At 49.5% G+C, this 24,881-nt stretch overlaps 2 protein-coding genes across 6 annotated transcripts in view; one reads left to right on the plus strand and one right to left on the minus strand.

The window, feature by feature from the left end:
* The window catches only part of LOC139109826 (GATA zinc finger domain-containing protein 14), a 290,995-nt gene that overhangs the window by 167,859 nt on the left and 98,255 nt on the right, over window positions 1-24,881 (plus strand). The window lies entirely within an intron of this gene.
* On the minus strand, window positions 107-24,656 carry LOC139109849 (GATA-binding factor C-like). Of its 4 annotated transcripts, none has more exons than XM_070669230.1 (4): window positions 23,981-24,656; window positions 16,400-16,866; window positions 5,087-6,319; window positions 107-308 (listed from the first exon to the last, which is right to left on the minus strand). In XM_070669230.1, the coding sequence occupies exons 2-4, from the start codon at window positions 16,569-16,571 to the stop codon at window positions 151-153; spliced, it is 1,563 nt and encodes a 520-aa protein (XP_070525331.1). In that variant the 5' UTR covers window positions 16,572-16,866; window positions 23,981-24,656; the 3' UTR covers window positions 107-150. The 4 variants fall into 4 exon arrangements, with proteins under 4 accessions (XP_070525331.1, XP_070525332.1, XP_070525333.1 ...); XM_070669231.1 differs by lacking the exon at window positions 23,981-24,656 and adding an exon at window positions 17,946-18,198; XM_070669232.1 differs by lacking the exon at window positions 23,981-24,656 and having other exon boundaries at window positions 5,690-6,319; window positions 16,400-17,930.

Raw genomic sequence — 24,881 nt, forward strand, 5'->3', positions numbered from 1 at the left:
TTTTTTTACTACCGAGTTTGACGGAAATAAACTGGTGTATCTCGCTCGTTGAGTTTCTTTATCTTTTTTTTTCTTATTTACTTTATTGCAATTTTTATCTTTTACGTTGCGAACAGGGATTTAGACGTGGTACGTAGAAGTTAGCGTAGCTTAGGTACTTACCAGGCGTCGTTTCGGCTTGATGAGGGGTCGATTCTGGCCGTTCATCTTGTAATAAAGCCCACAGGCGTTGCAGAGGTAGTGGCCAGTGCCATCCCGTCTCCAAAGGGGTGTTGACGTCGCGCCGCAGTTGACGCACTCGCGGCCCTCTGCCCGACGGAACGAAAAATCATATTAAATCGACGGCAGCTCGCACCGTACAATATTGCTCGTTCGTGTTCGCGTGCGAAACGCAAGATCGGATTTGTCAAAGTGGGAACGGCTCAGGCTTCTCCACGAGAACTCGAGACTAACGTTTCCCACGCGAACACGGAAGCACGTTGATCGCGCGAAGGGGCACTCGTCGGATATTATTATTAGTTTTTTTTTCTTTTTTTTTGTGCAAAGGCTAGCTTTTAGGAATTTTTCAAAAATGCCGTATATGTATTTCGATATTTCGCTATTTATTACTTCCTTAGTGGCACTTTTTTTTTAACTACCGCGGCTCTTCGAGCTTGCATTATTAAATATGCTATATTATTGTACGGTAAATTAATTTAATAATATATAAATTTTTAACTTCGAGGGATCAACGTGCGTCTACCGAGAGATTTGCGTACAGTCAGGTGACTCGTGAGAAAGAATTCGCATGCAGAGTTGCAGACATACCATATCAAGCGATTACCAGAGCAAAAGCAGAGTCTCTTTTAAGACCATGGGGCGTTTGTAGGATTCACGGATACGAAACTTACGTTAGTGCGGTTGATTAATCCCAAGGATACGCTGCGAGAGAAAGAAGCGAACGTGAGGTGATAGGACGGGACTCGTTTCGCGACCGTTCGTCCCGCTTCTCCCGGTCTACGACTAGCCAGCGTAAAAATAAAAAAAAATATAAAAAAATAAAATAAAACGAAAAAACGGCGTGTTGCTAGAGAATCGCCAAATTAATTTTTTTTTTTTTTTAAGACTTTCGCGAGGCTCCGACGTCAGTCCTCCACGGGGCGCTCTTGCCCGTGGAGATTACCGGCGAAAAATAAATTTGTATCTCTCGCAACGCGCGGACTCCGGACGGGAATAAAAGGGAAAGAGGGTGAGCGTGAGGACAAGGATCACTTCTCCCCGAAATGCGCGTTTCACGAATCGTCCTCCGAGCTGCGTCCTCCGCGGAGAAACAGCCGAGTTTATCGGCCGCTACTGAAAATGATTGCCATTAAATTGCGTCGTCAGGGCCCCTCGGTACGAGGGGCCGAATTGCCGACTGTTACGCGATCGAGCGCGAGGTAAAAGCAAATGGGCACGGCGATCGTTGGCCAGTCTTAACGACGCTCGTAAAAACCACCCTTCTTCTCTCCGACTGGCCCGCGATTAGATCAATTCTGTTGCTGGCGCATAAGTGTGCGTATTTCGGCTGTTGTTGGGAATCTGTGGTGTGATTTATCTCGCGAGATGGCGATTACGATTCTGCGAAAGGGCACGGTCGCAAGGCGTATCGCAAGGCACGGGGGAAAAGACGTCGTTGCGAATGACGGCGAAATATCGATTGGACGCGCGTCCCTGATTAATGACTCGGCCTCAATTAAACGCGAAATTTGAACGGCGGCGGAATAATTTCTGGCACACGTAACGTTATAGATCGCGCGTAATCGTCGACACGCGAGCGGCTCGTTTGCGGGGATCCGGCTACGTGGAATGAATCTGTCGCCGAGCGGCTGAACGTCCGTCTTTTCGGTCAAGCACGTCGCGCGCGCGTGCTAATCGCGCGTGAGACGTAATCAAGGATCATCCCCGGGGTCCCCGGGTGAGAGAGGCGAGACGGTTTCCGCCTTCTCGTCCGATAGTCCTTTCGGTGCGCCTAAATTCGATCGCGGAATTAACCGGGAGACCTAACCCCCCGTATTTGCTTCTCCACCGCGTTTTAATTCGATTTCGGTCTTACCAGCCCGCAGATTCGGGGGTGATAAGGGAGCGGACCGCGTCTATCGTCGATCGCCAATTGCTATACTCTTCTATGACAATAACAGGGCTGTCTGAACGCGGTTCAATCTTGATTCTCCTCGCCCCGCTTTGCAATTTGATTTCCAGAGACGCTTCCGTGATTGCTGATTAATTTCTGACCTCTCTCTTCGGTGTGTTGTTTTTTTTAATTACTCTCACTTCGTTTAGAGGCCTGCGGTTTTCTTCATTCACTATTTCGTCGAGTAAACTTTTGATAATTTATTTATCCGGCCGGATGGACTTTGATTGAACCACCGCTCTCCGCCGTGTCTCTTCGAAATCTATATCGTTGGTATAATACTTTCTGACCGCGCGTGGTTTATTTTTTTTTTTAGTATATTGATGGTTCTCCGGCTATCGATCGGCTGGTTCGTAATGATGAAACGAATGGGCGGACACCGACGCGGACGATGGATATCAGCCACGAAACGTCGAGGTGACGCTCGTTTGCGTCGGGCTCGAAATATAGTCCTCGTGTCAGAAGGTGACGCCGAAATGGCCGGTTTCACCCCCAAGGGGGACCGGTATCGCTCCCATTTTCGACATCACCTCCGACCTTAATGCCAGGCATGCAACGGAGCGCTCGTTAGACCGCCGCTTCCGTTTCGACTTTCTCGAAGCTTTCCGGATTACAACACGAAATGCTCGATGACGATATACATAAAACTAGAACTCCGCTACGAAATTGAAGAACGTTCTTCGTTCCCGTGAACGCAAATGTAATTGAAACGTACTTCTCCTCAAACAGCTGATAAGCCGTTATGCGAAATTTCGCGAGAAATGTCCGCGCGATTAATATATTGTCAAAAGAAATTAGAAACAAAAAAAAAAATTGTCAATGCGTCCTGCGTCGTTAATTATACTTTGATCGAAGTCGTGTTCCGCGTTCGACTCCGCACGGCGGGAATCTCGGATATCCATCAGGCTTCCCGTCCCATACGATTCTTACCTCCACATTCACGCGCGAAGGATGTTTGCCAATTCCGGTGTCTGCCAGCGCTTTTCGTGCCGCGGGTCGTTGCTCAATCGACACCTCTCAAGCGTCACCTCGAACTGACACGCCGCTCGGTGCGGGAGTCGCTTTTCGCGGCCTTCCCACAGGCGATTTTCTCTCGGCGATGGGCGTTCTGTCGAACGAGCCCCCCCCGGCCGATACCGCGAGACTCCGTTTGGCTTCTTCTTCGTCATCGAGAGGTTCCGCGCGGCGGCTAGCTGGCTGGTTGTGTGTCGTAAGTCGATTCAATTAGCGGGCTTCCATGGCGCGAAGCCGGGGGCCATTGTTCCCGGAATTGGGATTTTTACCACGCCGTCGCCGCCACCGCCATCGCCGCGGAGCGACCGGCTATTATTACCGCAATCAGCGTATCCGGCATTTTTCAACCGTTTCTCGTTCCCTTCCTTTCACCCCTTCCTCCGCCGGCCCCCATCCTACTTCGACGACCGCGCAACGTTACCCGAAAGGAACGCGCGATTCCTTAAAAGAAGTTCGCCGGTCGGCCCAAGAATTTCTTCGCGAATAGCGATTGTAATCTATAACTATCCGCGAATTCGCGACGAGTAAAAAAAAAAAAAAAGTAAAAATATATATAATATATTTATATTTGCCGAGAGTACGCCAGCGAAAAATGGTTCGTGGACTCTTTGAGAGGGAGCTTTGCCGTGACAAAAACAAAAATGCAGCGCTAGCCACACCACATCGAAAAAAAAAACCTGTGCTTCTTCGTATGGTCTTGTTCTCTTGCGTTTGTATGTGTGTCCGTTTGCTCTGTCTGTGTATGCGTGTGTATGCGTCAGGGAAAATTAGTATGCGTATTTAAATAGAATAGGGTTATATAGATACATATATCGTGTGTCATCTCGTAAATCGGGTGTGGTGCTTCGCGCTCGCTCTCTCGAGTGGGTGCCACGCAAAAAACACATCAGTGAGGCAAAATACAAAAAATCACAATCAGTGCCTCCCTCCTTCCCCTTCGCTCTCTTTCTATTGTGACACAGCTCGTTTAAAAAAAACGAGAAAAACGGGTGGAAAGAACGTGTTCTGTACGAACTTTAAGCGTAAGACGACCGCCACCGAAAGCTCACGGTTAAAATTAAAGTAAAAACAAAACGAAACAAATCAAAAAAATTAAGAAGAGATAAAGACAAAGTGTAATATAACGAAATTGATAAATATCCTGTCTGTATCTTCTTCGAAAATTACATCGAACGGCTGTCGACCGAAGAAGAATGCAAGCGGGATAAAAACAATCTCTAAGAAAGTAATCAAAGAATATCTTTAAAGTTAAATTGAAATTTAAAAATTAATTAAGTTTAAGAGAAATAATATTTAAAAAGAATTATTGGCGTCGATTAAGTTGAAATTATATAAACTGCAGGAATCACTGTAAGACTCTGCGATAGCGCGATGCAACATTAAAATGTGAGATAATAAAATGCGCGCAAAGACCAACTGAAATTTATATACTGAAATTTCCAGTTTCAACAATCGACGCCGGTGCAAAGAAGCAGAACTGAAGATGCCGAAGCAAACCAAGTACACAAAATAACCGAATAAAAAGACCAAGAAAAGAAAAAAAAAAAAGAAAAATTCCAATCTGCTACGGGAAAAATATTTATCAATCGCAATTAAGAATATAATATTAAAAAAAAATTGCAAACTAAAATCTTTAAAACTTAAAACAGATTTTAATTATTAAAAATTTGTTCTCGAGACTTCAAGCTTCTATCATCAAAGATTATCTTGAAATATTCTTCCCGTAGCAAAATAAGCAACAAAAGGAATAAACCAAATACCCGAAAAGATTTAAAAAATAAAGATTAAAAAAAAAAAGAATAAAAAGAAAATTAATCGAAAGGATAAAAATTCCAAAGAAAAGTAAAATAAAGAAAAGGAAAGGAAAAAAAAAAGAAAAAATGAAACAAAAAAAACCGTGATAGGGCGCGTGCCGCTTACCGGCGGACGTCCTCGACTTGTTCCTCGGCTTTTGCTGCTGCTGTTGTTGCGCGGAGGGCGAGCCCGGTGTGTTGTGCGCGGCCGCGTGACCGACTAGCAGCTTCGAGTCGGCGCCGCCGGGTAGGCCGCCGGCTAGGCCGCCGGTCGCGTTCCCGGCGCCGGCACCGCCGTGATGACCGAAAATACCGGCGACCGCGGCTGCACTGCCGTTGTGCGGATTGTGAGACGACGCGGTGGACGACGAGGTGGCGCCGTGATGATGATGATGGTGATGGTGGGTGCTGGTAGGATATTGCAGATGCTGGTACATATTGTACGCGCTCGCGGCCGGGTCGTACTGCGAGCCGGAAGTGGCATGGTGGCTGTTGGTCGCCGCGGCGACGGCCGCGGCCGCGGCCGCGTAACTATCCCTACAGGGTGAGGTCGCGCTGCCACCGCTGCCACTGCCGCCGCTGCTACCACCACCGCCACCATCACCGCCGCCGCCGCCGCCGCCGGCCGGCACCCCGTTGTTGCTCTGATACGCGTCCTGCTGTTGTTGTTGCTGCTGTTGCGTGGCACTCGCCTGCTGGCTGCCCGTCACACTGCCAGATTGGTTATTACCTTCTCGCTGCTTCACCTGGCCGGCGGACGAACCGTTCGTGCCGGCGGGCCCGTTGCTGCCGTTGTTGGAACCGTTATGCTGCTGGTGAGGCGGCGAGGGTGCCCCGTGATGGTGCCCGAGCATCACCGTCGGCTTGATGTCGCACGAGCTGGCACCGGACGCGCCCAGCGTGTCTTGGTGGTGCATAAACGCGCCCATCACCGCCGCGTGGGCCACCGCTGCTTGGTACTCGCTGGTTGTGCCGCCACCCAGCCCGGATAGTGGATTGCCGCTGTTATTATTGTTCGCGCTCGTCGAATTATTGTTGTTCGTGCTGGAAGTCGTGCTAGCGGTTATGCTGTCGGGCGTAGCGTCCTTCGGCGGTGTCGGCGGAAAGGAGAAGAGATGGTGACCGCCACCACCGTGACTCGACAGACTGCCGGTCGTGGCCGGCAGCGAGGATCCCAGTGGACTCTGCGGCTTCTCGTCGTTCACCGCACCCGTGGACGCCGTCGTCGGGAATCCCCAGGGTGCTTTCGAGGTGTCCGCGCCGCTGCTGGACAGCCACGGATGGAGTACCGAGCTGTGAAAGTGCGGCCGGCAGACTTGGCTTACTGGACCGCTCGACACGCCGCTGCTCGACATCCTTGCTGAAAAATTAAATAAAACGCGGAACGTTAGACGGAATCTCATTAAATCCAAGCCTCCTCGTGACGTCGCCGGTGTAATCGTTATATTATTACAAATCGCCTATCGATACTTCAACCGAGCAGTACATTTCGCAATCCGATCCTTCCGTTCTCCAAGACAGAAGAAGCAATAAAAATGAAACAAATTAATATTACAGCTATCAATTCGAACTTTCACTGCCGCTGCCGTAAATATCCGCAAGAACTCCGCCGTGTGATTAAGCGAACGGCGACGAACCGCGCGGGTCGGATCTTGCGCCGCTTCGCTCGGGGTTCGTTCGCTTTATCTGAAAACGTTAGAGCCACGCGAGGAAGTAGATACCGTCGTAGCGACGATGATTCGGGTCGTCGCAAGAAGGAGCAGTCCGATTCGTGCGTGCCCGGAATGATCGGATTTTATGCCGATCGTAAAGGCTGCCTAATTGCGGCGAACGTCTTAATTAAGTGCGAGGCTCGCTCGACGCAGAGGCGTTATGACTCTTTCTCCCTTGTCCCTGCGAACGACGCTCGTCATTCACCGATCGGGTTCGAACCTACCCGCGACGAAGGATTGCAGCTTAACTCGCGGCGTAATTAACTCTCTTCAACATTGATCTTATTTCCGTTCTTAATTTCGTTACGCATCGGAGATCAACGAGAATCGCTCTTTTATTTCAACCACTATGCGCTCTTGCTGGACGACTCTCGCCCATTTTATCGCGTTTATCGACGAGGTAAGGGTACTATGCGACGTCGGAACCGAGAAACGCTGGTTCGCCTGACGGTAATTGCGCTCTCCGAGCTTCGAATCAAACCCGCGCGTCGCATGTGGAAGTCGCGCGAGAGCGTAATGATTCTTGCGGTGACGTTCTTTTTTTTCTCTCTTTTTTTTTTTTTTAAGTTCGTAGAACAGTAGAGTCGGGCTTCGTTTCGGACTCGCGCGCTCCTCCGTTGTTCTCGGTATGTAAAGAACGCGGAGTTTGGATTTAAAATTGATCTGCGCCATTAAAAGATTAAGATGCCCGCTAATGAAACTCTCCATGCGCCGATGCAAGTGCAACGCCGTAAAAACAGCTCGCGTACCTTTAATGCGAGGATAATTAACAGCCAAAAAAGCCGGCCGGCGCGGCACGGTTACGATAGCTAAAATTAGAGTTATATATTTGTGGGACCAAAAATGAATGGGCAATTACGGCCATCCTGCGACGATACGGTCACCTCTGCCATTAATGACGGTACAGAGAGCTCATAACGCATCAAATTAATTAGCCTCGGTTATTATCTTACGACAACAACGACCGACGGCGACGGCGACGACGACTAATTAACCGATCCCCCATCTTTCGCCGTCAGCCAGGAAAGTGCAGCGTTCTTAATATCCGTGCAAATTTGCGGATGCACATTGTTGCCGGCGAATACCAGAACGTGCATGCGACGCATGCAAACCTGCTTACTTGGCCCGAGTAAGTGGCCGATCGATATATCGAGTGGTTTCTTGCTAACTAACAACGCCCCGCTCCACCACCTTCGCGGCATACGCTGATAACAAGATGATGTTTTTGCCAAACCGCGCTTTGTCTCGTTCCCGCCCTCTCCGGCCCTCCAGCTGGAGGGCATTAATTTTGCGCCCCGGTCCCCTAAAACCCCCGAGGCTTACGCTCGCGATTCTCGTACGAGACTCTCATATTTCACGTGTCGGTAAAATAAAAAAAAAAAAAAAAATATATATATATATATATAGTAACATGCGCGAGTTCCACGATTTTTAATACAGCCAAGAAGAGATGAATCCGGCGAGATAGGAGCGAAACTCCCGGGTGCGTACGCGCGCTGCAAATGGCGGCGTCCTCTGCGAAAAGGCGCTGTCTAAATTTAGAGAAGCGCGAAACACAATATTACGAATACAGCGAGCGGCGAGATGAGCAGCTGCGGCACTGTAATTAATCGGAGCCAACGATGGCCCGTCTGTAATTGGATCCCGCTGCATCGCGGCGCGCGGCCGCAATGAAAAGTAAACAAGATCCGCGGTGCCAGACACGCTTTCGAATCCTCGACTATTTCATTGCACCTCCGATGTTCATCCCGCTAATGTTACGCAATACCTGCTATTCTCTCCTCTTTTTTTTCTTTCTTTTTTTTTTTTAATAACAACATCAGCACGCGATTCCGTTTATTCCTTCAATTATTCAAGGCACGCGGCGCTGTCGCGGGTCGCAATAGTTTTAGACGATAAAATATTACTGACGGAACGGCCGCGTCAGTCGTTTCATGTCGGAATCACTCTTATCGTAACCGACGAGCAAGATGGGAATCGGAGATAAAGGCGGGAATGGTAGCGGCGAGAAATGCGCAGACGGAGAACACTTCGCACTCCCGACGCAATAAAAACTTCCACGCTGAGCGATATTTATCGCTCTTTCCGATCCCCCTTTTCCCCCGGGTCTTCGTCGTCGCGAATTCGCGTTTTTAGAGATTTCACGGAACTTTTTTGCCGACCGGCTCCGGGGGGCTCCTCCGCGACTCTTCCGCTTCCCTTCCGCTTCCCTTCCGCTGCCATCGCGCCCCTTGTCTTTCGCCCTGATGGACGCGCTGACATAACTCTCGGTTATCTCGACGACGTTTCCGTCACTCTCGCAATTTTATCCCGCCGTGCGATCGATCGGGAAAACGCGCGATACGACGGCGACGACTAACCGACGGTCAGCTGTTCGCACTACCTCGCACATTCCCGACATTACGGCGAGCCATCCGAGGGCCCGTTTCAGCTCCAGGATTTATACTCAAGGACAATGGATGGTGATCTTATCTCTGTACCGACTGATTGCCCAATAAAGTCATTGAGAGCAATAACATTTTGTTTAAATCTCTCATGGGCGGAAGGGGAATGTCGCCGCATTAAAAGATCAGGCGCTGATTCCGAGCGACGCGTGCCGTAAATGGTGCGGCTGTGCATTTTTTTTTTCTTTTTTTTTCGACGGATATATTATGATTCGCTCGCGCGAGAGCTCTGCCCGCGGATCAGTCCGGAATAACGTTTCCATTCACTTTCGTCGGCTCCGCTTTTACGAACTTCAGCTGGGCGGTTTTCACACGCGCAACAATCGCGCGCTCCATAAATCGCTCCGGGACGATCTCGCCGGTGGAAAACTCGGGATCGCGAAACGTAGAGCCATCTCGTCGAATTCGGAAGAAAGGAAAAAAAAAGGTGAGAGCGTAAACGTGTCGCGATTGCATCACAGGACCTCGCAGGTTTTTCAAAATCCGCTTAGAAGCAAATAATTCCTCGTTCCGTTCCGCCGTTAAATTCCCAATATCGTTTCGCTTCTCGCGATATTATCGGACCCGGCTGATTCCTAGATAATAACCGGAGGATTTTACCGGTATCGTGCAGTTTGGCGTATCATGAATATTCATGAAAAAAAAAAAAAAAAAAAATCCGCGGATACGGTCACCGTTATATCGCGCGAACGAGATCGACACGACAGTAGATAACGCGCTCGGAGGTCTCTTGACTGCGTGCACGTTGGTATTTTTTTTTTTTTTATTTTCCTCCTCTCATCAGTACACAACGCGACGTGCGTCCCGGATCGTTGTAAAATCGCTGGCAATATTTGTAAATTTTTATGCCCGCAAAGAGGACACGGGCAAATTTTTGTATCCCATCGATTCGGATTTAATAAGATCGCTCCGAGCGATCGGAGACCGGATCGTTTCGGAACATGGGGGAGCCGTATCCAGCCACGGTGTTCTTTAAACTTGCTCTCGTCACACGAGGCGGGCGATACGCGGAGATAACGTCTCAAGGCGGCCCACGCCTAAGAAGCGCGATCGTAGATCGGTTCGATTAATCGCTCCGTCTCCGATCGCCGCGCGCGGATGATTCACAGGAGTGCTCTCGCGCCCACGCGCTACGACGGCAACAGCACGCGTGATCCCGCCACCGCTTTGCCGAGCATCCAGGCGACATTCCGCAATAAATTAATATGATAATCGATACCTCGTCGCCCGCGATCTCGGGGCACCTTAGCGCCGAACCGGAAATAAATCGAGTTCACGGCGCACCTGCGGAACGAACATTGTCGAGCGCGCGCGGGTTTTTTTTTCTTCCCTCCTCTCCTCCTTTTTTTTTCTTTCGTTTTTTTTTCTTTTTTTTTTCCTCCCGTCTGTCCCCCTACTTTTCCGTGCCGTGAAAAACCGTCACGTGGAAACTGGCGGCTGGCCGTTACGTAACCAATACGCAATTCAATAGCGCGGCGATTTACATTTATATTACTCCGGTCGCGGGCGAAGATCAAAGCCCGGTGAAGTGAAAGCCGCGGGAGGCGATTTTCCGACGAGGTGGAACGACAAATTCAACCGGGGAAAACAACAACGGACACCCCGCACTTTCGGGCGCAGCGAATGCATTCCGCTAATCGCGCCTTTTTTTTTTTTCTTTTTTTTTTCCCGCCCCCTTTGTCCTCTCCTTCTTTCTCTGCAGCTTGGTTTTATGCAATTCGGTTTGATTTATATCTCACGACGACTATTAAGATGAAAGATATCATTAATAATGTAGCGATATTAAAGCGGAAACGTTTACTCCGCGCGAGTCATAACAGTGTCGGAAATATAGAATATTATGCAATTGTTTGCTCATTAATTATATATTTAATATCTTCGCCTTGCTGTCGCAATATTACGATCCGATAAGCAAATTGACCGCTCAATTTCTCATGCGTTTATTTTTAGTTCTATTTTTTTTCCTTTTTTTTTTTCTTTTTCCTTCTCCCCACCTGTTTATTTCCAATATTTCACGCACTTATCTTCGGCTATTTTTACCCGCGCGTAACAACAAAATATCGGTATCATGATTATTCCCCAAACGAAGTTAAATAGGCGTAGATAAAGTAACATAGTTCGCTTATCGTTATTGTTCCCCGTTATTTTTTCCCATCGCTTTTAGCGAAAATTATTCTAAGCCAAAAGAGAGGAGGAGAAGGAGGCAGAGTATTTCCATAAAAAACAAAAAAAAAAACAAAAAAACTACCGCGAAGTTTTTAGCTGTCAGATAACGAATAATTTGCAAATGTGCACGGTCGCGCTCGCGCATGTCGGCGCGTGGAGAATTCTCGGTCCTCGAAAATATCTGTGATTATCTCGCGAATGAACGTTCTCTCTGTCTCTCTCTTTTTTTTCGCCCATTCGTATCGCGCGCACAAAAGCGCGAGTACTCCAAATAATTAACCGCGCCCGAAAGAGTGCGCGCGAACGCTCGCACCTCGCTTTTGTGCGGGGGCAAAGGTGGAGGGGAAAAAGAGGCGATCTCAAAGAGTCAAAAGGATTCAAAGCGCCAGGCGGGCTCGTCTGAAAGGGAGGACTCGCATCGCGTTGGCGTGAAGGCGCCGCTTTATTTTCCCGGCCATTTGCCTTCGACGTTCGCGTCCCCGTCGGGGGTGCCGCGGAAAGAGACGCGAGATCGAGACGCAGAGCCCGGGGTCGTTACCACCGTTGATCTTATTAATGAAGAAGTATCCCGGAGGGGCGAAGGGGCACAGATCTTGCCTGAAAATTACCAGCCGTTTCCAGGCTATAGAAGTTGGAATTTCCGAGCCGGTCCCGCCCGCCTCGTTACCATGCGACAGTAATTAATTATTTCCCCGGGGAATTACACGACTTATTTCGCAGCGAATCTCGAAATTGTAAAGCGCGCCGTCGTTATCGCCGCGGGAAAACGGTTCTTCCCGGTGGGTATATATTTTCCAGTGAATTATCTGCGCCGGAATGCTGTGTCGTCGCGACTTTCTCGCAAAGTCTCGGCCGAGCGTTTTAATTTGTTGTAATAACGAATTAAGGGAGATGCAAAAATGAAGGATTAAAGTCTAATGTTTCTTTCTTTATTTCTTTTCTTTTTTTTTTTTTTTCTTAATGCGAAACTCCTAGAGTGCGAGCAGCGCGCCAATTAGTGTCGCTAATAAGAAATTGTGTGCTTAAATAAAATATCGCCTCGGTTGAAAAACATCCGCCGTCGACCGCGCGTGAAACGCGCTATTTTTGCGTGGCGGCCTCGTTAGCCGTGAACGTGCGCGTGTACGATAAGCATTGTTATCGCGCTCGCGCGCAAGTCGACAAGGACGAGGAGCCGCTCCGTTGAATTCCATTTTCCGTCGAAAGAGAGATCCTCCGATGGAAACTTCGCTCTCGTCATTATTCTCGCGGCTGGGGCCAATTATCGTCCGTAACAACGACGGCGAAACGCACGCGATCTCGTAACTTGGTTAACGATTCCCGCGCGAATGACTTTCGTTAAGAGACGCGCGGCGCGGTTGAGCTAGGCTAAGATCCACGAAAGCCACCCTGCGGAGTAAAAAGCCCGCGGGGAGGACCCCGTGCACGAAATTCCCGTTGAAAATAACGTCTCATTTCGCGTCGAGCTCTCCCCTTCTCTACAAGCTTTCGGCGTAATAACATGCAATTTCGCCCCGTATCCGTCCGATCAACCCTTTACCTCGCTACCACGCTCTTCTTCCTTCGATCGCGGAAGACTAAGTGTACCCGGGCGAAAAATATACGGCCTAAGAAGATCGTAAGTGGAAATTCATTCCACGAAATTGAATTCCCGTTTTCGCGAAGAGGGCTTTCTCTCGCTCTTTCTCTCACTATCTCTTTTTCGACATGCCGAAGTCGAAGATAAATCGCGGCTAACTCCTCGCCATTTTTTACGATCGGGAGAGAATATCGTCCAAAGCTCCTACCGGCGGGATTAATCGCGGTGGAATCGGTTCCGAGAGCCAAACCTCGAAAGTCCCGAGAACGCGGAGGCGACAGAAGCGGACGAGGCACCTCGGCACGGGATGCCGAGCTACCGCAGAGAGCGGAGAGATCACGGTACGTCTGTGCCGGAGGCGAGAGGAGACTGCGGAGGGAACGAAACGCGGCGACGAGGAGGAAGATTGATCGCGGTGAGGCTGCATCTGCCGCGATGAACTAGCTGAAGAGAAAAAGAGAGACAGAGAGAAAGATAGAGATAGAGAGAGAGGCCGAGGGGGCGAGAGAGGGAGAAGGAGACAACGATAGAGAAACGACCGGCGGAGAGCGACGGAGAGGCCCTTCGGGAGAGGCTCCGCCTTCAGCTGGCGTGTGCATTTGCGCAAGATGGCGCCGGTCGGGTCGGTGTGTGCCGCAGTTGCACACATTTTGCACACCGGGGCGACGCGCGCGAACGACGCCACGTTCGCCGTGTTGCTCTGAACAACACTGTTCTCTTCTTCGTCGTCGTCGACGACGATGACGACGAGGATACGGAATCGCGCGGAGGAGGCGGAGGAAGAGACGAAGGAAGGACGAGGCCTAACTACAAAAGAAACAGAGAGAGACGAGAGAGAAGAGAGAGAGAGGAGAGAGACTCCCGCGTGGCCCCGCAATTACGTATGCACCTCTCTCAGACCCCGCGGGCTTCGCGGTTGGCTGCGCTTCCTTCCTGTCTGTGCCGCAACCACTGTGTATTATGCATCCCGCTCTCCGTGCGCGTCCGCCTATCTTGTTTATTTATTTTTTTATTTTTTTTTCCTCTTTTAGCATCACTTCTCGCCGTCCAGTCTTCTCCTTCCTCGCCGGATCTCTTCTCTCTCTTGTTAATGTAACGCGACTTAATTTTGTCAACTACCAATATCAGTATAATTAAAAAAAAAAAAAAAAAAAGAAGTTTCCTTCGAGACTCGAAAGCTTTCGTGATATCTGCGATCATGATACATCAGAGCTATTTCCATTTTTAACTGTCACAACATCGCCACGGTAATTGAGACAAGATACGCTTTGAAAGATCGGAGAGAGACACGTTTGTTGACCCGCCAACCATTTTCCGCTCCCGCTCGTCAAGCGGCTGTCAAAACTCAAGGCTCGAATTTTTCCGAAGCACACCGTGGGTCTCGGCAGCGGCGAGAATTAATACACAGAGGCCGGCTAACTAAAGTCGAAGCCGGCAGATATGTCTGTCGGCGGGGAAAGTAATCGGTGGGTGCCGCGCTCGAGTGCAAGAACGGGCTTAGAAGTCGCGGGCAAGAAGCCGCGGCCGGCGGCTTTTTTTTTTTTCCGCGCCGTCTCGACGTTACAAATCGGACCGGCAGATTTGATTCCGATTACGGGCGCCGTTTTTTCGAGGCCACGAGCTAACAGAGAGTCGAGTATGATCCGCGCACGTCGGCACGAATCAGGGATATCGCCTTCCAGGGCCTCAAGATCTGGCCCGGCTGTATCGTGTTTCCTCCTCGGTCCCTCGGCGTGCTTTTTGGCCTTCTGCCCTCCCGTTCCTCTGGTCTGTGCGCCTCCACGCGTTTCCTTTTCGCTCTTTCTTTCTCTCGTTTTTGAATTTTCCTCTGTGCGAAGTGAACGAGTCGCTCGTCTCGTCCTTTTTCATCTCCTCACTTTTTTTTTTCTCTCTCTCTCATCTCTTCTCGTCTTTATGTCCTCTATCTTACACCTATATTTCTCTACCTACGCTGTGCTTTTTCATGCTTGGCTAACGGCGGGGAACCGAAAGAGCTATCGAGATTACGTACATCTAGAGTGTACACACACCATCGGCGTAGTGCGTCTCTCCTCGAAACGATACTCCTCTCTCCTCCTCTTTGCGTGACGCCATTGAAATCTTTTCTCGCGTGGAATTTCTTAGCGGCATTCAGTTAAGAAGTGAAAAATACCGATTTGTATATCGACTGGGACTTTACCCGCGTGCTAATAGAAATTCTCGCTTTTAAATATGAAATTAATAAATAATGCATTAACCGGCGTTATATGCTGCATTATTCAGAGTAAAAGTCGGACAACGCGGGTGGAATAAATAACCTAATGCTACATCGGAGAATAAAATTTTGAAATTTAATTAAAATAATGAAAATCTTTTCGATGCCTTTTAAGCTATACTGTATATTACAGATATATTTTTCCCCCGGTCAATATAGTTTCCCTCGAAGTGTCGCGATCGCTCCATTTCCCATATCTAATTATACTTTTCACTCCCCCTTTTCCTCCTCCACGCGTGTAACTGTCAAGTGTCGTTTTTATCCCGCAGGATGACTTCCTTTTTACAGGGCAACTAATCACACGTTTCCTGCATTTACGCTTCTCTTTTATTCACGCCGCTAATCGCGCCCGTTTATTGCTGCTGCCGCGCGCGAAAGTTAGCCTCTCGTCGTCGTTCGCGCGAGGGTTGCGCGCTCAAAACGGAAAGTCATTTGCCCGGCGAAGAATCGAGAGGACGAGTGTTACGAGCGCAAAGGGAACGAGGAAAAAAAGAAAAAGGACCCGCGGTACTTGCGTGCTCGAATGCGCGGAGTTCGAGTGCATCTCGAGGGGATTGTCGTGTGCCCCGGGTGCTCGAGATGGATTAGCGCCGCGCTAAGAAAACTGTTTCCCGGTGGCATGTCACGGCCGCGCGGAGTCTCCCGCGGCATGTAACGCTGCCTCGCCTATCGACCGCGATAGAAATTTTTAATTATCGGACCCGGGGAGAAAGGAGAGAAACAGCGACGCGGGGGGAGACATTCGATGGCGCTGATAGCCTCGGAGACGCCTCGTTAATTAAATATAGAAATTCTAATTAATGAATGGGCAGCGAGGTTGCCCGTCGGGTCGTCGACCCGATCCGGAGCACGCGAGAAACCGACCGCCCGGCAAAAACGGAACGCGCGCGGCTCTTCATCACGGTTCGCTTTTCTTCGCGGTGCTAGAACGGCGCTCGAGTTTTCGCGGCGAACTTGGGACTCGGTTAAGCTCCCGCCGTGCGAGCGTCGGAATCGCGGATTTCAATCGACAGCGCGGCAAAGTGGCTCGGAGATTACACGTATTATCGTCTTAATAGCGGCGCGATATGTACTGCTGGAAGTAAAGGTGAGAGAGACCATTTCTCTCTTCAAAGATCCCCGGTCTTTTTCTTTTTCGTTCTTTTTATTAATATCGACCCCGGCGAGTCTTGAAAGAAAATCCCGGGTCGTTGAACCGCGACGACGAGGGAAAAAAACTGGCAAGATTCGTAAAAGCGAAGGGAGAAAGTGCAAGCGATTAAAGAAGAGGAGCTTGTGTACTTACTGTGAGCGTAGTGGGCCGCAGCCGCGGGATGATGCGCCGTCGGTCCGGCATGAGGGTAGTAACCCCTGTAGTCGTTGCCGACCACCCCGGCCACCCCGGCGCCCCCCGAGGGCGGCTCCAGCGACCTGGGCGTCTCGTACCATCTAGCGCTTGACTCGCTGCTCATGTCCATCGTGTCTGGCGGAGTTCTCGATGCGTCGCGATCGCTCGCCGAAAAACGAGCAGACGGAGAAACGGCGAGAGGGCAAGGAGACGCGAGAAAAGGGTCGGGAGAAAGAGAGAGAGAAAGAGAGAGAAAGGGTTGGAGAGCGGAACACTGAGAGAGAACGGACGGCAGGTCGAAGAGGAAGATTAGGAGTACTGCCAAGAGCGCCTCTCTTCCTTTGCCGTCGTCCTCGCGGCGCCCAGTGGGATCATAGGTGATCCTGGTCTTACTCGCCGGGCGAAGGGAACCTCTTCCTGGCCTCCTGGAAAATACAAAAATTTTGGGATTTAGTCCGATCGCTCTTTGCGACATAGTTTTTTATTCTATTCGAGTAAATCGCTCGACAGGCGCGCTCCGCGACGTCGATCCGAACGCACGCGTAATTATTTAACGCTTACTAATTGCAGCGTTGATTATTTATCCGCGAAATCCACGCGAGAGATGTACGTGGAACTCGGGAACGACGAAAGTTAATTCAGAGTCTCCCAGCCGAGCCCGCGATCCGCCGCGGCGGTGAGAAAATTCCGACTTTATTGGCGATAAATAATTCCGCGATTTGCACACGACCTCGTTAAGCGGGCTAAACACGTGCGCGCGTTAATTAATTATATCACTCGCGGCAGCAGGTGATACGCCAGGCTCCGACTTAATAAGACCCTGTCAAATCCTAAAGTTATTACTGTATTAATTAACTGTTAGATAGCTGGATTTTCGCTGCGAGCGGGATAACGCTCGCGGTACGGTTATCTCGAGCGCGTTACGTTTCGACGTGGCTGGTCGAAACTTTCACAGATCACGGGGCCGCGTTAGCGCGACGGGATAACCGAAGCAACTTTGCTTCGGTCCATTCGCGCTTCTTACCGGGGGCTTTACCGATATCGCTTCCTCCCCTCGCTGCGGCAAAAAAAAGAGAAACGGCGTGTCACGAACCGAACGGAGAAGCGCGCGGGTAAATTAATACCGAAACACGAGACGCTTCAGCGATTCTCTCATCGCGTACGAGGGCTGCATAATGCGCCGCCTGTTCGGACGCGTCCTCCTCTTCTCCCTCAACCCCCGGCCCTCGCCCGACAGAAGTCGAGAAAAACGAGAACGACGCGCGATGATTCGCGAGCGATCGAAAAGCGCTGGGCTATCCTCACCGAAGGGGGTTGGGAACGGAAAACTGTATCCGACGGACGCTTTCATCTCGCCGCGGGCTCACCGGTTCCCTCGACTCGAGCGTAACCCGAGAAACATTTTAGGCTCTCGCTCGCGCAAGAAGCGAGCTTTGACGGGAAATTCATCCGGCGCGAAACGCGAACAAGGGCGAAGGGAATGAGGGAGGAAAGAGAGACTTACCCCGATCGGCGACTTGGCCGAATTCCGATAATCGATCGGCGTGATCTTACGGTAATTAGGTCCTGATCGGCGCTTCAATGCGAACGTACTGAGTATCAACGATCGACGATCAAATACTCGAAATGATTTATCAATCAGCTTATGGGCGATCAAGGTCATCAGTGACGCAACCGGGGACAGAACGGTTTAATCGCCCAATCCAGATAGAGGCGCGAGAGGGAAAAGGACAGAGAGACCGATAGAGATTAGTTAGAGAGAGAGAGAGCTCAGACAGAACGACAAAATTCTTATCGAGAGACAAGTTTATTTTATTTTTTTTAGGGAACGTTAGATAACTATCTCGAGATCGTCGAGTACCGTCAGGAAATTTTTATCACCGCTAGAACTAAAAACGGCGTCCGCGACGGCGGTGAAAAAAAAAAAATCCATCTCAGGAGAACCGGTTACGCCGGTCAACAGGTTTCATTTTCAGTCGAAGCCGCAAAATAGTGAATCTTTCGACGCGCAGAAAAAAAGAGAACGAAGAGAGAGAGAGAAAGAAAGATAGAAAGAACCCGGTGACAGTGACGACGGCGATGGCGGCCGGTTGTCCCGACGAATGCTCGGCCCGGTTCCTTCCCTCCAACCGTTTTCGGCCTTTGCGCCAAAAATTCCCGGGCCCTGGGGCAAATAAACCACTCGAAAACAATGCGCGATAAGATATACACACGAAAAAGAGCGTTACGCCGATAAGATTGATACCGCCGCGGAATGTGAACACGGCACATCTGATTGATTTTGATTGCCGAGATTTTTATCGTGGGTCTGGGTCTATTGTTGATGTACCGCGCGACAAACGGCGGGCACATATTTTACGGGTATATACATCTCGCGGGGGCTTGGATAATTTCGTCAGCGTCGTGACGAGCAAAGTGAAACGTATCGCGGCGCGATTATTAACGCGATCTCGCGGCTCCTAATTGCCCAAGAGTGCTCTAGCCCCGCGAATGAACGTCGAGCGTCGTTCGGTATCAATCATAAATGATACGCTAATCACGCGGTTCATTAATTAAGCGCGGACAAAAAATATTGACGTTCGAAATTGTCGCCCAATTCGGCGCGAGTTTATCGGCGAAAACGTCGGGCAAGATAATCGCGAGCTCGATCGATCATAGATATAACTAAATTTGAACAGATCAATCAAATGGATATCGCCCGACACGATCGCAAGACGAACGAGCGATTACTTTTCGAAGATATCTCGTGGATCGGAATATATATATATATTTTTTTTTCTCTTTATTTTTTTTTCCCAATAATATAAATCACGCAAGCCGCCAGTTTTATTTCTATCGCCGCCATGTGCCGGCCGTTTAAATCATTAGCATGCTTGAATATTTACTACCGCGAGAATACACAGTTATTCTCGCAGTTTCGAATAATTACTAATTCTCGAGACTCGTTTCTCTAAATAAAAAAAAAAATAAATAAAAAAAAAAACCAGAAAAGGAATAAAATCAAAAAAAAAAAATAACTTTATAAAAAACGAGAGATAAAAAAATGATAGAGAATTAATGAACGTACTAACGAAGGCGGAGCTCGTTTTTTCCTGCCGATTAACTTATTTTTCCGCCTGCCGTTTCCCTTTAAAAGATCTTCGCCGAAAAAATTTGGACAGTCAGTTATTCCTAATCGCCGTTTAACATAAAGGAAATCGTCTAATCTAACAAGTGCCGCGCGCCTGGCTGGAGATAATCAGACTCTTGACCGATACGAACTTTCGATCACTCGTGAGGCCCGTGGGTTTTCCATTTTCGAATCGACAATCGTGATAACGGCGGCATGAAAACCTGGCGGGCTAGATAACAACCGACAACGAGAACGTCGTAGACTTTAACCAAGCGCGGGCGGGAGATTGCGACACTCCCGGCGCGCGTGAAAACGAAGGACGGCTCGCGGAAAGACAGAAAAAACGAGAGAGAGAGAGAGAGAGAGGAAAAAAAATCGTCGGGATTTCTCGCGCGAGGCACAAGGCAGCAAGGGCGATAAGCGCCTTCCTAGATCGGCGTTGCTACGCATATCGTGAATATCACATGCGCGACCGTGACGGGAAACAGGTTTCGAGCAAATTGGAGCACGTCCGTTGAACCGTCGAAGAAATAATTATAGTCGATAAGCGCGCACTATTCACACACGTTTGCCCATTGCGATAAAGATGATCTCATCGATCGCGACGGCGCATCGGCGTAACGAGTTTTCGCCAGCGCGAATGGACTTTCCTCGCGGACGTTTATTGTGGCGCGTTCCAATTGTAGCCGCCGCGATAACGAACCGCGCGCGGAAAGGTTCACCCTCGTCGAGAAGAAAGTATTGAAAAGATTTTTTTAAAAAGAATTAATTAATAAAAACCCGCGGCGTTTTTCCGTCCGACGAAGTCGCGCTGCTAAAAGAAAGAAAAAGAAGACGCTTAAAAATTTATTTTTTCTTTTTTTTTTTTTTAAGGTCTGATTTCGCTCGCGGCTTAATTGTGCTTTAATTGTATTTTCGTCAAGTCCGCCGCGATCTGACGGATCTTATCTACCGTGCGTTACATCACTGTGTCCACTCTCGACGAAACTCCATCGGCGTCAACTTCTCGATCACGTATCACGCCGCTAATCTTATCGAAATTCGTTAATCTCCTCGAAAGCGTTCGCGGGAACGTGAACGAACGTCGCTGGGGCCGCGTTGATACATGAAAATACACACGCCAAACCCGAGATTGAGGAACGTTCTGAATACCGACGGGGGCCGCTAACGACAATCGACTTCATCTACACGACGTTAACGCGAATAAAACAGATTCGACGATCGACGATTTTTTTCCAGCTCATTTCCCGGCTTAGTACAAAGATCTCGCGATCGCACATTCATCCTTATAAACCACGCGCCGCATTTTAATACCGTTCGTTTTCGAATAATAAAACAGCAGAGCGCAGCCTGAGCACCACCTTAAAATTATATCCCAGCGAAATTATACTCCTCGGTTATTCAAAGAAATTCACAAAGTACGTCTTGTACGTTTGATCTCACCGCGTCGGAAAACGTCGAAAGAAGTCGCGCCCGATGATTTTTCTCAAGGAGGATTTATTTACTCGAAAAGTCGCGCGTTTCGAAGTGGTCCTGATACACGCCGATCGAAGTCGTGAGCAGTGATATCGGGTTATCACCCAACAGGGACGCGATAGGGCCTCTAAAATGGATACAGTTTCGCTCGCGCGCCGTCGGGAGACGAAGAATGGATTCACCGGCCCGTGACACGCGCTGACACGAACGCGGTGGTAAGACGAGAGACGTCGCTCTTGCGAGCGCTAAGATTCGAGAACCGAGACCGGCACTTGGCCGACGGATCGGGAACGAAACAATCGAGAGCTGAAGACTCGGCCGAGAAATAGTAACACGATATTCCACCGTCGGATCCGGGACGAAAGGGGGGAAAACAAAAAAACCAGCCGATTTCAAAGTTAGACAGTGGCGTTTTTTTACCAAACAGTCAACGCGCGAGACTAAAGTCCGATTCTCGGATGGTTTTTCTTTTCATCTCCTTCTATTTCTTTGACAGTTCGCGAGCGAAAGCTAAAAACACAGCGACGAGTTTCAGAAAAGAAGACGATCGCTTCCTACACTAGAGAAAATAACGTCGGCAAACGCATGGATTTCCGACGGGGTTGTGTTTAACGATGCGCGAATGGTAACGGAGAAGGATAAATAAATTTTGCACGAAGGTTTATTCGCGGTTGAATTGGGAAATATTCCGCCGATTTGTTTCGGCGATATTTCGCGGCACTTCGAACGATTTTAACGTAACGTTGTAGTTTCATATTTTAATATACGAACTGAGATTAAAATAAATTGGCGAACTAAATGCGGGAATATGTCAAGACAATGCAAAGGAAGACTGTTGCTGAAGATCAATATCGTCATCTCCGCGTTTTTTTTTTCCTCGAGCTAAAGCAGAAGCCAAATCATCCTAGCCAAGATCTTTTTTATCAGTTTACTTTTCTCGTACGGTCGGTGGTTCGTATATTGCCAATTATGCTCAGCGATTCACTTTTCTCATTCATTTTTTTCTCCCCTCTCCTTACTTTGGATGTTTCTTTCACATTTTTTTTCCGCAAAAAGATATATTTCGCGCGGAGAAAGACGAAGGAAAGTGAAAACGAATTCTATTCTCATGAAAATGCGAGTGATATTAAGCGAGACATATAATTACTATCGCACGTCAGCGTTAAATGTCTTGTGAAGGATATAAATTATTCATAATTAGAAATTTGATATTATTTCCGAGGGAGAAAATGCAATTCTGTTTTGCATTTTCAATTATCACGGCTGCAATAATTATTTTCGCGCTTGCAACGACCGCGTCAATTTCAAGCGTTTATTTTTAATATTTAGAAAACGATTTGTTTAAAAAAAAAAATAGAAAAAATATCGCGAATCTGATAGCGGCTCACGTATCGCGCGAAAAAGTGCCCTATGCCACAAATCGTTATTCGTTCGGCATCAAATTATTTCAGCTGCAATCGCGCGTTTACAATAAACGAAAACATCCGCGGCTCGATGGGGAGCGATAAATATATCAAAGGAAAGAAAAATCGGCGGGCCGTGCCCCGATTTTATCCGCGCAATTTTTGCACCGCGCGGGCGGCAATCGCTCATTCGCCTCAGCCTCGATTGTTAACGCGGCTAAAACGTTAAGCGGACCTAAACGCGTTTTCACGCCGCTTTCCGTGAGGTCATGAAGAGGTACGCGAGGATTTATATTTCTGGCCGTACCTCTGACGGAACAGCCGACGGTCGATCCGCAGCCGACGGGGGCGCCGAAATAATTTCCCTATTGTCGCCGAGCACAAACGTAACGAGATCAACGCCCTCGAAATAGAATCCCTGCCGCTTTGGATTTTAAGCGTCGCCCATTAAGGGCGAGCTCTAGTCGTTTCGAGAGAAAAACTATGACGCTCACATTCTCCGGGGCTGAAGAGAAAATCCAGGGGGAACATTAGGCATTTTTTCTGAGGACAAAAATGTGTTTGCGACAGGGCGCTGAGAAAAAGGGTCGGGGCGGCAGGTCACGCGTTTGCATTATTCTAGTCCATTTTTACCTGTGCGCCTTTTTCGGAAACTGCCTAAAACCGGGCGAGAGACTTTTGAAATCTCCGGTACCACTTGGTCCAGTTTCTCTCTCGCCTTCGAGAAACCGAGGGAAATTATGTAATTGTCCGGGAGAAGACGCAGCGGCTTGCGGAACGAAGAGACGCGGAAAGCAGATAACGCGGAAAGCGATAAAACGGATCGACGCAATCGCGACTTTCGGCGAGATCGATGCCGCGGAAGATACAACTGTTAATCCAAGGGTCTTATCGTACGCGGCAGAAATATTTCCGAGTAAAGACCGACGAGGAAGGGCCGGGAGAATTTTTCCAAGCTGAATTTCAGACTCCTCTTCGAATTTTTATCGCGATAAATAAAGCAAAGCGTTCTAAAGTATAATAAAATATATTCGCAACGCCTTTCGCTAGTGCGAATCTCGAATACTGCTGTGTATAAGATTTTAATCACGTTGCCTGTCGCATTTAATAAAAGACCACGTCGCGGAGGAAATCGCGCGACGGTCGGCCGTCGCCGAGTCCAGCGAACGCGACGAGTAAATACAATAATTGGATCGGAACGCCGAGGAAATCGCGACACTTTACAAACGACGTGATCAGCCTTTATCCCGTTAACTCCCGTGGACTATGGGCGAACTCTCGCGAGTACTCGCGACTGTTCATGTATCAGTTTACTAGTTTTATCGATCTTCTCTTTTACCGTCGCGGGTTAACGTCTGCGAATCTCGAGGCAGGTCAAAACGTCGCGAAGCCGTTAGGGAATCGCGCCGTTACCGATTCGGGACGGCAACGACGGGCGCCGGAAACCGGAAGAGACCGGCGGGACGGATTCGGCCTAGGCCGGAAGCGATTTCCCTCCCCCTTCGCCGCGGTCGCGAAACGCGGGCGTCGACGTCGGCTTGCCCTTACCTTATCTCTCGGCGGCGAGATCTCCCCCGGGCGAGATAACAGGACGACTAGCTCTCGCTGCGGATTCCGCGGACGTAGACGCGCCGAAGGAGGGAGATTTCGTTATCACTAAGTTAGCACCAACACACTGCACCGTACATCACACACACAGCACATCGTAGCGTTCGTAGAGTTTTACTTGATCGGGCGGACGAGGGCGAGTGAGTTAGCAAATGGAACGGGGGAACGAGGGGAGGGGAACCGCGGCGTGGACCGATCGACCTTCCTCAATTCCTCGGGTTCTCCTCTCTTCCGCTCGTGTTCCCTCGGCGAGAACGCGGGGAACCGACGACGTGGCCGTCCTCCTCAGCGTACGCGAGATTAGAAACTTTGGCGCGCGAGACCGCTCAAACACCTCCACCTGCCGTCGCGAGACTCGCTCTCCCTAGTCCATCTTCCGCCCCCTCGTCTCTTCCTTGTCGCGTATGGTCGGTCGTCGGGATATTCAGAGGTACGGCTGCAGAGTCTCTCGCTGAGTTTTCCCTTCGGCTTATCTTTCTCGCTTCTTTTTTCTTCCTCTCTCTCCCTTTTTTTTTTCTTTTTTTTTTTTACGCAGAAACGCACGCACGCGCGCGCGAACTCGACTCGATGCGACTATCGTGGCACCCGGCGCGGAACTAAGCGCTTGAAAACACCGCGCTGCGAGGGCCCCCACGTTCACGCGCGCTCGTCGTTCCCCGGTTCAACTCGGTTTCGCTCGGCTAGTGATAGCGCCGCCTCTCCTCTCGGGGCCCGGCCTACCGCAGAGGCGTAGCTGCTCTTTCACCCTCTCCTCCACCCTGTCGTAGGAGAAGCTGGAGAAGTTGCATTCCACCTCGCCCGCCGTTGCATTTATGCCCGCGGCCGTACCGTGCTTCTCCGT

The sequence above is a fragment of the Cardiocondyla obscurior genome, linkage group LG18, assembly GCF_019399895.1.
Source record: "Cardiocondyla obscurior isolate alpha-2009 linkage group LG18, Cobs3.1, whole genome shotgun sequence".
NCBI classification, from domain to species: Eukaryota; Metazoa; Arthropoda; class Insecta; order Hymenoptera; family Formicidae; genus Cardiocondyla; species Cardiocondyla obscurior.

What these genes read in the sequence shown, in the direction of transcription:
- LOC139109849 (XM_070669229.1), bottom strand. Translation starts at nt 16,916, where the DNA reads ATGTCGCAAAGAGCGATCGGACTAAATCCCAAAATTTTTGTATTTTCC. An exon ending in TGCGGCCCACTACGCTCACA is followed by an intron (nt 6,320 to 16,399) that starts GTAAGTACACAA and finishes TTAATTTTTCAG; the next exon opens with CAAGGATGTCGAGCAGCGGC. An exon ending in CAAGTCGAGGACGTCCGCCG is followed by an intron (nt 309 to 5,086) that starts GTAAGCGGCACG and finishes TCCGTCGGGCAG; the next exon opens with AGGGCCGCGAGTGCGTCAAC.